This window comes from Ascidiella aspersa, chromosome 3 (genome assembly GCF_963924565.1).
Source record: "Ascidiella aspersa chromosome 3, kaAscAspe10.2, whole genome shotgun sequence".
NCBI lineage: Eukaryota > Metazoa > Chordata > Ascidiacea > Phlebobranchia > Ascidiidae > Ascidiella > Ascidiella aspersa.
In genome coordinates, this window is record NC_139449.1 from 25,691,685 (window position 1) to 25,705,854 (window position 14,170).

The window sequence follows — 14,170 nt, forward strand, 5'->3', positions numbered from 1 at the left end:
GCGGCGGCGCAAAGACAATAATAAGCGTGGAGCGGGTCAACAACATGCAAGGACTGCTGTGCTCTCTCGCTCCTGTGCCCAACCTACTGAGTCACGTGCTCGCAAAGATCGATTACTCTCAATTATTAATGACATGCAGGCAAGCAAGCGTTCGGCGAAGGGCGCCTATATGCGGCTCCTCCCTGGTTTGGTTCTGCAGCATGAGGCCCCCGATTCCTGGTTTTGCCTCTGCTGCTGCTGGTCATGGCGAGTTTGGCGATTTCGCACTTATACGGCCCACGTCATATGCCGTGTGATGGACGGAGCGCCAGAGCCCTCCCCCCCGTGCTCCCTGGACGGTAGTAGGACTCTTTACGTCACTGCTGTCGCGGTCCGCGTTCCGATTTTTTCTGCGGGTATATATTTTTTTCTTAACCAGGGCTCCCGTGGCGTTTGATGTAAGCGACGTGTGCAAGGCGACACTGACATGGCCTTTCGATTTCTGCGTCGCTTGTAAAACAAAGTGTACACAAACCGCGTAAATTTATCTTTCGACAGGCTGTCTGATACTGCTAGGTTTCGACAGTGACACAAGTTAGAATTATCTACATTTGTATAGGAATTAGTTCGATACATAAATTGTAAACTTTTGTTAGGGGCGATTATTTGGTTGTATAATATTCTCTTTAAAATGTGACATAAACACGTTACCGTCCCTATATTTCTAATATTTTTCACGATCCTTGTGTGTCCACAATACGAAATCACAACTATCTACATAAAGGCATCAAACACCACTGATCTAAAGAGACACATAGAATACCAAATCCACTGTGGAGGGAGAAAATGACTTGAACTGAAATATCTAATAACTCTGCCGGCAAGAAAAAAACCAAACAAATGTCCCATGTTGCAAATTTTCAGGTAAAATGACAGCATTTTTTTGTATAAACTTCAACTGTGGAAAGTAAGAAACAAATACAAATTTTGTTTTCGTTATTGTAAAGTAATTAAGCAAGATACGACACAGGAAAACTATTTTTTTATTACAATTATTAAGGCTGATTGTCCGGCCATAGTTTCACTTACACTTACACCTTCTTGATGTTTTACTTTAGAATTTTTTTGGTCGGCTAATCAGGCTGCCGGCAAAAATGATTTCCTACTGTCAGAAGCTTACTTAAGTGCTGAGAGAAAACGATCTAAATTCAATGTAGCCTAATCATCACGTCAAGAAGCAATTTACGCCAGACACATCTTGCATATCAGAATGTTTTTTTATTCAAAACAGGCTCCATCCATACCTATATCCTTGAGGATACCCAACTATCCCTTCTCTCCTTCAGGAAAACCGGCTCCATAAACTGGGACTAATAATCTAAAAACTGGATACAATAGACGCAAAATAATTGTATACCCTTGCTCTTCCTGCAACGTGCTACTGATTGACGTCGCACGCAATCGCTCACACCTCAAATTGGAGACGCAATGAGCATTTAATATTTATTAAACTTGTTCATGCATTCGCAATGAAGGCCTGAATATTTTATAAAACATTCGCTTGATAAAATATTGAACGGCGCGAAAAGCAAGACACATTTTCTGATCGTTTCCGACTTTCACTTTGGACACTCGCTTCGAGACGGAACAGTGTTTAATCGCGGTGCAGAATAAGAGAGCTCGTCCGGAACAAAGAGGAAGAATTGGATTTAACATCTGCAGGCGACTGCCGGATTACAGAAACTTAGCTCTCGAAAGGCGCGAGAGCTTTTTTGTGTACTCACCTGGAATTAGGATGTGGATTATAACGAGAGGAAACGATAACGTTAGGAAGCAGATCAAACCGGACGCTGCAAGGCGACAAAGGTGAGGCTTCTGGTCGGCCGTCGGTACTACACAAGGGCGGACATCGGGGCTCATCTGCCGGCGCCAAAAACTTCGCCGATTTACGAGGATTAAATTCGCTGGAAGCAGAGCACGCGTGCCCACTTCGGTCACGTGGGCTAGTACGCGTGCCGTCTGCCGCCCTGTGCCCCGGGGGTGCTGGTCGCGCGACAGACTCCCCCTCGCCAAAGATGCCGTCTCCACGTTGACACACGCCTGGACATTTAAACTTGACGCTGGTCGGTGACCGTGACTTGAACCACCACGTGTTTCCTCTCTCTCTGTCAGGTACGTAACAACACGTTGTTGCCGCGGTCATTATGTCAAACTCGCGCGGCGCTGTCGGTCAGCTGTTTTTCCTAGAGTCTGTCCAGTGGCCTCGTGGAGAACGAAGCCTCGTTAAAGTAGAGGGTTATTGTGACAGGGCGAACGCTGAACTCTGACGTGCCGTCAGCCAGCGGGTCTTTGTGTAACTAAAAACAGCATCGACACGATGATTTTTTTCGCCATCCCTTCTCCCCTATGACTCGACCTGAAATTAACGCCCGATGATGAAATGAAATTGAGGGAACTTGGTGTAGTTGAATGGGCGATAACGCGCACAAGTGCCACTTTGGCGGGTGTCGCGAAACAATTTGTCGCAACTTGCCTTTTGTAAACAAATCCCTGGTAATGCGGCGAGCGGCGCGCGACGGTGGCACGCACGCGACAAGCAGCGGCGCAGTTATTGTTGCCGTGATGCTTGCGGAAACTTCGAATTGCTGGTTTGCGCGCGCGGCTCTTTGTCCCAGCGCGCGTGTTGGGGTAGACCAGCCCCGGCTAAATTACATCTGAGCCTCTGTGTTGCTACTTTAGTTGCCCGCGTATGACGACGACGTTACGCGACGGCGCGTGACCGTAATTTCCTCTAATGGTCAAATGAAATTACAAACCCCGCGAGCGTGAACGCGCGACTTCAATCGGCGGTGGGACGTCTCCGGCGCTTGCTGGGGATTTCGCGCCGAGCCCCAACCCTTTTGAAATCGCGCCCCCGGACAAAATTGTCGCTCGAGCGTCGGCGCGATGAAAGGCGAAGTGATTTGTACTTTGGCGATGTTAACAAATCGAGAAGTGGCACCATACCGATTGTGGCGGAGTCTGTAGGGCGCGCGGCGCGTTTTTGTTCGTATTAATCGAGGCTCGTCACATAAAAGCGATGCAAATTGCCGCAAAATCATTTCGCCAGCGCACGTGCGAGGTAAGTGAGGGGGCGATTTTAAAAGAGGGCCCCAGGACCCGCACCATTCAACATCGCAGGCGCATTTCGAGCAACGAATCGATATGCGCAGATAGGCTACATTACGGAATCCGCCAATAAAGAATGTCAAGTCGAAATCTATATCGAACTCTCCTTTGCCGCAATTTTTTCTTCTATGTAGGGCTGCTGGCCAAAGCCCGGTTCGTAAATAGATTTCGATGCCGAAATCGCGTTCGCACATGCTACATAGTTGCTTTTCATGTCGTCCAAGCAAAGAAGAGACCGGAGTGCGCGAGCGAGATTAGCCCGATATCGAAGTTGCCTGAGCGACGGGGCCCGGCTTCGGCACAGCGAGCGCCTAATGTGTCCGGGCCGACTGCGTAATGGCGCGGGTCGTTGCTAATGAGATGATGCTAATCGATTTTGCTCGGCACCAATGACAGATTTTTCGCCGTGAAAAAATGCGGCATATGTTTTCGGTGTCAATTTTTTGCTGCTGCGGCGGCGAAAGAAAAAGTCTAAGCGCACCTCTCGGCACACGTTTGTTTGTTGAACTTCTTTTAATTTATTCGACCTTGAGAACGGCAGGGTTCACCCTCACCTACTAATTGTTTTCAATAGACGGAAAACACTTTTCTTTTAAAGCACACTTTATATCCTCGAAATGGAAAGTTAATGTGCAACCACCTAACTAAAATATAGAGCTAAAATATATACAAATTTCGAAATAATTGAAGTTAAGTCCTAATCGATTAAATTTTGGCAAAGTAGGACTGCAGTAAGAAAGCAAACAGGCCGTAATGCCCTTTGAAAAATCGATAATTGTCAATCAATCCCAGCTGACATCTAATAATAATTATTCCTTTCGTTCGCTTAAATTTGATCAAAAGTCGCCATTCAAAGAATGATCACGTAAAGTCCGTGTGAAAAACATTACCAAACGCAATACAAACCTTGTGGTTTCAACCGCTCATAAAGCACCGAATCTTCTCGTTTGTTAATCATAAAAAATTAGCTAAGACGTTCAACGGTCAGTGTTTACAAGTCCGCGATTTCGCCGTTGGTTGAGGGTCAGGATCCGGCGGGAGAATTCGCGCTGGCCCGGTGTACCGGGTTACCGCTGCGGCCAAGATAAATAAGTAATGAGTGGCGAGAAGCTAGCTACACTCTTGAATATTTTATTCTTCAATGAATTATTCAACCAGTGCAAGTGGCGATAATTTGCTTGAGCCTGAATATTCATGAACTACTTTACTCAATTGTTTCTTTTAATATTTTATAGGGGCCCGGGCGTGTTTCTGAGCAGCTGATACCAGCCTACCTGCATCCAGCAGCTGACGCGGCGCGATTTCAAGTCTTTGCCCAACGGCTCGTGGGATTCTTTGCTGGGACTGATGACAACATTCACACAATTAAGCCGTAGTTTTAAACGATTTTTCGGTGTAGATTATTGTGAGAAGTCCTATTTCATTTGGCGGCACTTTGACCCAAGCCTTTGTGGTATGTCGTTTTACTGTGCAGAGCTATAGGTAGACTGTTTATAGTTGTATTTTACTATTATTTTTCACTATCACCACGAAACACATCCGCTTCCAATTCGTTGTCCACTGCTCATAGGCTGATAGTTTTACGTTTAACTTATAAATTGGTTAGATTGTTTTGCAAAGCTGCGAATACACGCGAAGCGTCGGAGAGGCCTACAACAGGCAATACGTATAATTGAATCAATCTGCGGCAGCGCAGAGGCAGTTCGGTCAAAAGGCGCCGCAGCAGGGAACCCTATTTGTCATATGGCGTGGAAGCCCGCTGGCTGGCTGGCTGCTTTCTGCTGTACAACGCTGGTTCAACTGTAGTTGCTAACTGCTGGCACACGTCAATGCCCCCCGGGCCAAAGTCTTTCCGAAAATCGCCAATTGCACCGGTCGGGAGGTGCCGCTATAAAACGTCGCTGAAAACAAAGCGGAGTGACATCTGCCGTGGCGCGACAACTATCAGGGATTTCTAATCGAAAATTTAGCGCTTAAGCGCTGCACATGTCTCCCTACTACCTGCCAGAGATTTAAACAATAGGTATTGTTTGTTTTTGTTTGCGTTCGCCCTGCGAGCCGATAAAGACTTGAAACGTTACGCAGAGAATATCTTCTGTCTGGTGTCGGGCACCTCTAAAATTTTGAATTCACTTGGTTCTTGTTTTTGTTCAATCAGATGTTTAATGGCATGTCTGTATTAATTTAATTAATGTTTTGGGTTTAACACTTAACCTCAAAGGTTTGCCACGGTTTCCCTGGAAAACGTTGCCCTTTTAATATAGCCTATAGTATGGATTATAGTTAAAAACATAATACCTCTCACTCAAAAACAAAAAATACGTGGAGTGGATTACATTGTATCTGCAATTACTTGTTCTGATACCCACTTTTAGAAAAGTTTAGAAAAGTCTGTTACAGCCTTTGTTTCCCAGTTTGAAATATATCACTCAAAAGTTCAAAATATTGTTCGACATCAGTTTATTGCAACGTGCACATACTTAAAAGGAACTCAAACAAAAAATAAAAAATAAGAAGAGAAGAATTAACGAGAAACTTGAATCGAGGTTGTCGCCACAGCCGACGACAACAACAGCAATGTATATAGCGCGGTATAGAAAATTGAAGAAAATGCCCGAGAGGTGCAAATCGAATCAGCAACGCAAAGAGAGTGTTTTCAGTTCTACAAATCTTATTTCCAGGCTTTGTGCAAATCGGTGTCCTTGGCGCGTCAGTGCTCAGCGTTTGCAATCGACTCTCGGAGCCCTATGGTCCTTCTCCGACGACCACAGTGCGTGTTTCACAGTATATAGCAGAAGCAGCAGCATCGTGTAGTACGTGATCGACTTGTAATTAAGGTAGATAGAGGAGAAACGGCAGGCAGCGGTTTCGGCTGAATCCAGCAACAGTGTCCCGCGTTAACGGCGATTAAAGCAGCATTTTGCACGTTACATCATTCCCTCCTGCGAACAGTCAAATTCGTTAGAATAGAGGTTTCGAAACCCAGTAAGATGTTCATTTATAAACTAAGTATACTTGCCAGATAAGCTGTAATGACTTTTAACTTAATATTTGCATTTTTAAGTAGATTTTTTAGTCTAGTGTTAGTTCAATTTTCACGTTGTTTATTTTACTTACCGCGTTAAATGCAGAAAACTTCATTCTCTTTTGCTTTTGTCTCTGGTTACAAAACCAAACGCGGACTACGTTTTTCTTCAAGTCAAGCTTTTCGGCAATGGCAGCAATCTTCTCTGAAGACGGGCGAGGCTAAAATTGCAAAAAAAAATTGCTTTAAAAAATGTAAAAAAAAACATTTAAAGAAACTCTACTGATAAAGGAATACAAATTAACCATTTAGTGAATGTTTTTGGTAAAATAATTCTTTTGGGTGACAAATCATATGAGTACTCAATAAATCGTCTTACCTGGACAGCGAAGTAAGCCTCCAGTGATCTTTTCTCCGGAGCGGCTATGGAAGTCCTTTTCCTCTTCTTGTCTCCGAGTCCGGCGCTCTCCATCTTTCTCCTTTGTTCTTCCTCGGCTTTCTCCAGCCAAGCGATAAGGATCGGTTTGAGAGCAACCATGTTGTTGTGACTCAATGTCAGGGACTCGAATCTGTTAAAAGTTCCACGTTTGCTACAAAGCCAGCGATATGTAAATAAGCAGCGAACGAAATGTAAAACCCAACCTAATGAATTAAAAAAAGGTAAATAAAAAATACCATCATATTAGACCGGATATCAAGAATACACATAGAAAACGGGCAAGACGTTGACGTTTAGCATACAAAAAACTTCAACGAACCTGCAAATTGTGCTCTGGCTCAGAGATCCAACGCCAGGCAGCTTAAGGTTGGCAAGCGCCCGTCCAACGTCGTTTTGGGTCACTCCTAACTTAATGCGGCGTTGTTTGAACCTAAAGAATCCAAGAGAAACCATGTTAAACAAGCACTCGATTTCCCGCAAAAACAGCAAGGTTACACAGCAAAATCGAAGCCGGTTTCGCTTTGCCTTTGTGTTTACGAACCTTTCCGCAAACGCCTCCAGTTCCCTTGGGTCTGCGTCGTACTCGCTTGCAGGAAAATTTGCCACTATGGTGTTTGGCGACGCTGGAAAAAAACATTATAAATTTATTTGCGAATGCGGTTGGATTTAGGGCCTGTGTATGGGCCAAATAAAAGTATTTTGCATGTACCAATCTACCTGTAGAACTGTTTATATCAGTGCTATTAAACTACCGCCCAGGGGGTACACCAGAGGTGAATTTGACAATGAAATACTATTTTAACCGCTAATGCAGCAAAAACTAATTAGCTAAACAAGGGGGTAACTTAAGTACTTTAATTTCTATCAGCGGTAACGATTCCAAAAAGGGTAAGAACCATTAGTTTATTATGACTTTATAAATCACACATTGAAAACAATCTTATCTCCTTAATAAGCCTATCTTTTACCTGGCTGTGTCGAGTTGCAAGTTGCTGTTGAGGGGGGCGCCACTGAAGGGTGTATCGATGACGTCACCGGGTGAAAGTGACTGGTCGGGTTGTACGGAGGAGCAGTGTGACTGATGTAGTGCGGTTGAGGGGGCACAGTGTCGGCTGACGTCATCATAACCGAAGACGAGTTGAAGGTGGGGTGTTGGTAGGGAGGAAAAGCACTGGAAAGACAAGCAGGAAATGTTAGTGCTGGTGCGTACATGCGATGTAAACCTTATAAGACTTATATCTAACATTAAGGTGCGTGGCAAACAACGTTGAGACCGGCATTCTTTTTTAAAAAATTAATGATTGTTTTACTAATGCTTATAAGCACGGATTGTAGCTGTAGCCAACACTCATTAAACTTATCTTTCAACTCTACATAACCGTATAAAACCCAGAGAAAATGAATCCTGATTCCTGAATACGGGAACATGACTTTCAATTCTAAAGCCAAGCTTTGTCACAAATTTTATGAACTCACCAGTGCGATGATCCGAGTTGATCGATGACGTCACTTGTGTCAAGGGAAGATTGTAGCGCCGCGGTGTGATGAAACGCCGAGGGAGGATGCATTGAACTGTACACTGCAAATTTGAACAATAAATTATTGAAATTTACAGGTGTAAATGTATTTCATGTTCCAAATTGTTACCTATATTTTTTAATAGGCGATTTTCGATCATTTTTATTCTTTCTTTGACTATTTTTATTTTTCAAACAAACAACATGAACTTTTTAATAAATTACCAGGTGGGGGCATGCTTGAAGTGGTGTGTTGCTGGGTTGCGTAAGGTGCCGAAGGCGCGTAGTACGAGTGGTTGTTCGGTTCCGGTTTGAACTGGTTCTTACCGGTGTAGTCAACGGCGGCGAGGGCCTCGGCCCTCGCCAAAAATGACTCGTCGAAGCCAGCAAAAAGATTGCCCTGTGAAAAACGAAGATTGTTGTGCTTTTGTAAAGACTATTAGTGAGTTTCATTTCAAGCCTAAAGACATGCGCTATTCCATAACTGTTTGGTTCGGATTTAAAGTGAATTAACGATTGAGTTCTGAAAAGAGCAAAACAGTTTCATAAGCACAGATGGCAAGCGGCTCGACAAATATATTCGAGAAATATAATGTGGGTAAAATATAGCGCCGAGTTTCCCACGTCCCACAAAATTGCTTGCCAAAATCTCGTCGCCGGAACATGGCGAGCGACATCGAATCGAGTTAACTTATGACGGAGTGAGTTATTTGTCCAGACGATTGACCCCGATCCGGAGCGGTGGGGAACCTCGGCTCGCCGGCCTCATGACAAACGACCCGGGCGCCATTTTGTTTTCGGCGTGAAATTCGCAGATGTCGGCGGAAAATTCGCCACAAAGTGCGCGGGCCGCGCTCGGCTGCTGCCGGTAATTAAAATATGTCCAGCATAATGCGTCATGAAAAACAATTGTGCGCAGTACTGTGCGCGTCGAAATATAGCACTATAGCGAAAAGTGTCCGAATCGACAATTTCGATTGAATTCCCATCACATCACTTTTAGCCGCCATTCTGGATATTGGCGTGTATAAATTTATCATCAAACTTTCGTTTTAACTTTCTTATTTTTTTTTATTTTAACTTTATTGTCAACAGAACAATGTTTGTGTTTCAAAAAGAAGCACTGCTTTCATTTATTACGATAGTCAATAAGATATACTTTTCTTAGAAGAATGCCACTTTTATGTTAAACGGCCAAGTGCAACTTACGGAATAGGCCACGGGCGACGTCATGCAGTGACGTCGCATTGCGTCGGCGGCATTGTGTAGGGGCGTGTACTTCTGCTCGGTGCCGTAGCAGTTGGCGTTGAGGGTGGACACGGTGCTGACCGGCGAAGGGGGTCGGTGGTGGTGAGGGGCGAGCATGTTGGTGAACATCTTGCGGTGAAGAAATGAAGACGAGCAAAGTGCAAAGCAGTTGCTTTATTTTGAAGAACTAGAGGACTCTTAAAGCTGAAAACAAGCAGAATTTTTATAAGCGTGAACGCTATACCTTTTCTTTCTGTAACTCAATAAAATAAACTTCACAAGATAAATTCTGCCGCTTGTAGCTGCTCCTGTAAATGGACAACGAAATTGTGCCAAAACCTCGAATAAAATTGTCATCCTTCAACAGGGGTAACGATCGATCCGACCTTTAATCGTTAATCGTCCGATCCCGGCGAATTATTCTCGCAGGCCTTAAGCGTCGGTGAGCCTATTAAAAAAAAACTTTTCTCGCCTATCAATATAAATATTTTATCGAAGCTGCAAATTCTCGACGGGCACCGAAACGATTAATAAATTATTGAGCCGGCGCGCCGTCCCAGCGCCCCATGCAAGCAAGCCGCCCGACGTGCGCAGCGCAGCGAAATGAACTCCGCGCCCGGCGCTGGGCCGCTCGCTTCTGACCGCCCTCCCTTCTTCCACTTTCCCTTTTTGTTTTGCGGCCGACAGCCGATAACGCCCCCGGGGTCACGTGACCGCCTGGCGAGGACAGGTGGAAAGTACGGCGGAGTCGAGTCGCAAGACGGAAGCAGCAGCAGGAATTGCGTGGATGAAGGCGGGTGTGGGTTTCATTGCGGTGCAATATGCTCACCTGCTGCTCTTGCTGCTGATGACGACTCTTCGCCGGACAGCGTTAGAACGCAGAGCCGGAAGCTCGTCCAGTTTCGTTTTCTGCTGCTGCTCTTCCTTCTGTTGTTGTTTTTAGGGGGCGTGGATATTTTCCGCTTCCTGTGCGGGGCGCTGGTATTTCCACGCGATACGGTTAATACCTTCCGTTTTTTAGGGATCGGAACAACTTGTCGTTATAAGTATGGCGACAGGTGCTTAAATTGTGCGACGCTTTGTTTTCACAGTTTTAAGTATTTACTTCAAAGCAGACTATTTATTGACAGATATACATTACGGCTTTTTCACTAAAGTTTTTTTTTTGCCTGGTGTACAGCCTATAACGGTAAATTAACGTGTCGCGTCCCCTTGGACATTTTTTGTGTGTCGGTTAACTTATCCTAACTTCAAAATCTGTAAAAAACGTGTTGACGTACGGTATCATTAAAGTTTTAAAATACTAAAAAATCATAGCGTTTACTGTAAATCAAGAGTAAATTTACAATGGTTATAAATGTATTTTAATATTTACCCAAATCGGTTAAATTTCAAGATATTTAGTAAAGCAAGTTGTAGCAAATATGGTTTAACCGAACTTTTGTATCGCAATACACAAACACCGCCAGTTGTGCGAGACTCGCTCTTTCCATGCACTGTCAATCAAACAAAGAGTCGCGCGTCGGTGTAATCCTTCCGAAATGCCTGGCATAGCGCGGGAGCCGTGACAAAACTACCGGATTGACGAATCGCGACAGATGCCCGATCGGGGGAGGGGAAAAATTATGCCCATACCGACGGCTAATTACAAAAAGAAGGGCCATTAATGGCGGGACGGGCGAATAATAAAAAATCGATTTCGACTTTTGCCGACGGACCGCGATTCCCGGGCAGATGCGTTTTGTTATCCAGCATTATGAATTTCGACTGCGCGTATATATTCGCTGCTTATACAGACATTGGGTGCCTGAGAAACAAACTGTGTCCAGATTACGCGAGGACCGTGGCTTGATCGGATTATGACTTTCCAGCAAATATGACATCTCAACTGACCAGCGCAGCGTCAATTCTTTAGCGCGCGAAAAAAATCTCCTTGTTGTGTAAAAACAGAGGTCTGGCGAGTAAAACGGGAGAAATTTCTTTGGATAGGGAGCCCCCGGTTCATTAAATATGAACGACCGTGAGAATGTTTGAATATTTAATAGCTCCAGTCATTAAATATTGAATCTGGGCCCGTGTACTTTTTCGATGCCGCTACCGTGACGAGGCGCTTCGTCGACAAATTGTTGCTTCGTCATCGCCACAACACAAGTCCTGATTAGGTGGTCGATCTCTCAAAGGTGTGAAAACTTCACCGGGGGGCTAACTTGAAAAAAAAAACATGAAGAAAAAATAATAATTTATCGACAAAACTCAACAAGGATATGTACAAAATATTCTTGTATATGTTTTTAAAAAGATTTTGCAACAAGTTATAAAAATAAAGAGGGTCAAAAAAGAAGTAATATTTTTTATCAAAAATAATTTAGGAAATAAATATGCTCTAAAACTATTTAAACAAAGTTTATAAACAAAATTTGATCTGTTTAAAGACTTAAATGAATTATATGATATACCACGTCGATATCATATAATTCAATAGTAAAGAAATATTCCTTGTTGAGCTGATTTACAAAAAAATGACATACGATCTTAAAAGTATATGTCGGTATGTGCTTTGACAACGGCCTATTGGTTTCTTTTTTTCAATTGCTCGGTTGCGGAATATCGAGAGGTAAAATTACCGGTTTGTATTCACCCTTGCGGAAAAGCAATTATTTTTAGCGTTAGAGGCGTATATTAAAAAGACGCTTTCATCGAGGCAAACGTTGTACTCGTAAAATTCAGGTTAAATTAAGAACAAACTTAGAACCTTGTTCAACTCAATCAATGCAACAGTGATTAGTTTCCCCTTAATTCGAAAAAACGCCGTGACATAAGGAAAATTTGCCTAGCGAAAGCGTTCTTATTTTGGAAGGTCAATTTCGTGTCTGCTTTCGTGTTACACCGGATCGCCTAGAGTCACGTGACCTTCCATATACCGAGGCCTCGGCACGCGTGACGTCACCTGCGCTCGTGAATTATTAATCGCTATCGAAATAATTTTAAGACTCCTCGCGCGCGCGCGCCCCGACCGTCCCTGCTGTGTCGTCATAATTACAAGGGGGAAAACGCGCCCTCTCCCCTCATGTTGGTGTTTTTTTGGCGCACGCAAGAACGCGCTTTGCCCGGTTTGTTGTTGTCGCCAAGGTAAATTAAAATAAGCTTTTATGCATAACGCGTATGTGGTCAAACCTAGGCTGTCGACTTAAAAAAATGTTCAATTGGATTTAATGCTAATTCACAAGTACTCTAATGACAAGGAAATGGTTTGGTAATTGGTATAGAGCTCTGTGTTTTACACAAAACTTAACTATGCTAAGCATGGTGAAACACTTCATTTTCTTTAATCGAATTTTTTCTTTAAAATCGAAACTGTATTTCTTTAATCGAAATTTCACGCGTTTTCATATACAGTTTTAATTTCCAACAACATCAAATGTCTGTTGACTGCGACAAATAAACCCTGTTGCGGACGGTGTACTTAAAATTTAGTGGAACCTATTAGTTTTTCTATGAATTAGCAAAGATAGTTACGGCACAACTTTGACATAAATGGTAAACAAGACATCTTTTCCGAGGACGAATTGTTTGTGCTGACATTGCCATAAAGAAGTGACCTGAAAGCTTTCTTACCAATTCGTCAGCCCAATCAATCGATGATAATGTCAACGCAAAGTGCAATAATTAGTTTTCTTGCATTGCACCAATATGGGTATTCGATTGTAATTCCGTTATTCAAGCGACGGGGTTTCTGTTTCCTTTCACAAAAGCGCAAAATAGATCGTTTAATGTTTTTAATGGCACCCTGCATCAGCGCTAAGTCACTGGAAAATATTGTTCATTGGTCGCCACGGAGCATCAGAAAGCGAATACAGCCGAATGAAAATAGTTACGGGAATATTGAAGCGTAAAACGTTCGGTGTGTATATTGTTAAACGCAATTGGATACTCGCGGAAAGAGCATATTGGATCCAACTAAAAATATTGTCCGTCTAAAATTATTAAATATTATTTCTTCTACATCATACAACGAAATGTATGATCTGAAACTCACAGGCTTGTAATTTAACAGCTGACTGCAAAACCTTTAATAACCGATATGGCAAGAAAAACAAGCAAAAAAACATTCGTTGGAATAAGAAACAGGAAAATATTAAAGAAAGTTATTTTAAATCACCACTATGTTTTATTATTTTGTCACCTTTAGATGTGTAAAGGTTGAATATTAACCAGGTATGCCATTTTTGTCATACTAACATATTAAGCAGGTTCGCCATTTTTTAGTTAATTGGAATAAATTAAGTACGGGCCTACTGGTAGTTGGAATAATGTATGAGTTGACATGTGACCAATTTCGTATGAAATTGCAGAAAAAATTATGCCAATTAAAACCCAATAAACGCGTTTCGCGCGATTGCACTTTATTTCAGTTCAAAGTTTTCGCACGAGTTCGTTAGAAAATAACATGTATTTTTAAGATTAATTGTTTGATGACGTCATGTTATGACTTAACTTGACGTCATCTCTAACAAATATTCTACTGGCGGTCATGAGAAAAATAAGACTGTGAATACGGCCGGCAACACCTAAAAGGTTGTTCAACCCTTCCCTAATAAAATTAATTAGTGAAAAAGCTTCGTTTGTTTCAACCTTGTTTTTGTAGTTTAATAAGTCGTAATTTTACTGTGACCATTTGATTAACTCATCAATCCCAGAGCCTAAGTGGATCTTATAACTCCGAGTTAGGAGTTCCCTACTGCTATCTAGCGGAACTATTAAATTATCCCTTTTCGAAAGGAGTTTGTTTATTTG

The 14,170-nt window shown here is 42.9% G+C and overlaps 1 protein-coding gene across 1 annotated transcript; it reads right to left on the reverse strand.

The window, feature by feature from the left end:
- Positions 1 to 6,219: 6,219 nt before the first annotated feature.
- On the reverse strand, positions 6,220 to 9,505 carry LOC146161138 (POU domain, class 4, transcription factor 3-like). Its single transcript, XM_083385092.1, has 8 exons — positions 9,338 to 9,505; positions 8,354 to 8,528; positions 8,088 to 8,190; positions 7,580 to 7,782; positions 7,153 to 7,234; positions 6,931 to 7,041; positions 6,552 to 6,741; positions 6,220 to 6,393 (listed from the first exon to the last, which is right to left on the reverse strand). The coding sequence occupies exons 1-8, from the start codon at positions 9,503 to 9,505 to the stop codon at positions 6,220 to 6,222; spliced, it is 1,206 nt and encodes a 401-aa protein (XP_083241218.1).
- Positions 9,506 to 14,170: the final 4,665 nt, after the last annotated feature.

What these genes read in the sequence shown, in the direction of transcription:
- LOC146161138 (XM_083385092.1), bottom strand. Translation starts at nt 9,505, where the DNA reads ATGTTCACCAACATGCTCGCCCCTCACCACCACCGACCCCCTTCGCCG. An exon ending in TTCAAGCATGCCCCCACCTG is followed by an intron (nt 8,191 to 8,353) that starts GTAATTTATTAA and finishes TCAAATTTGCAG; the next exon opens with TGTACAGTTCAATGCATCCT. An exon ending in CAACTCGGATCATCGCACTG is followed by an intron (nt 7,783 to 8,087) that starts GTGAGTTCATAA and finishes TTGTCTTTCCAG; the next exon opens with TGCTTTTCCTCCCTACCAAC.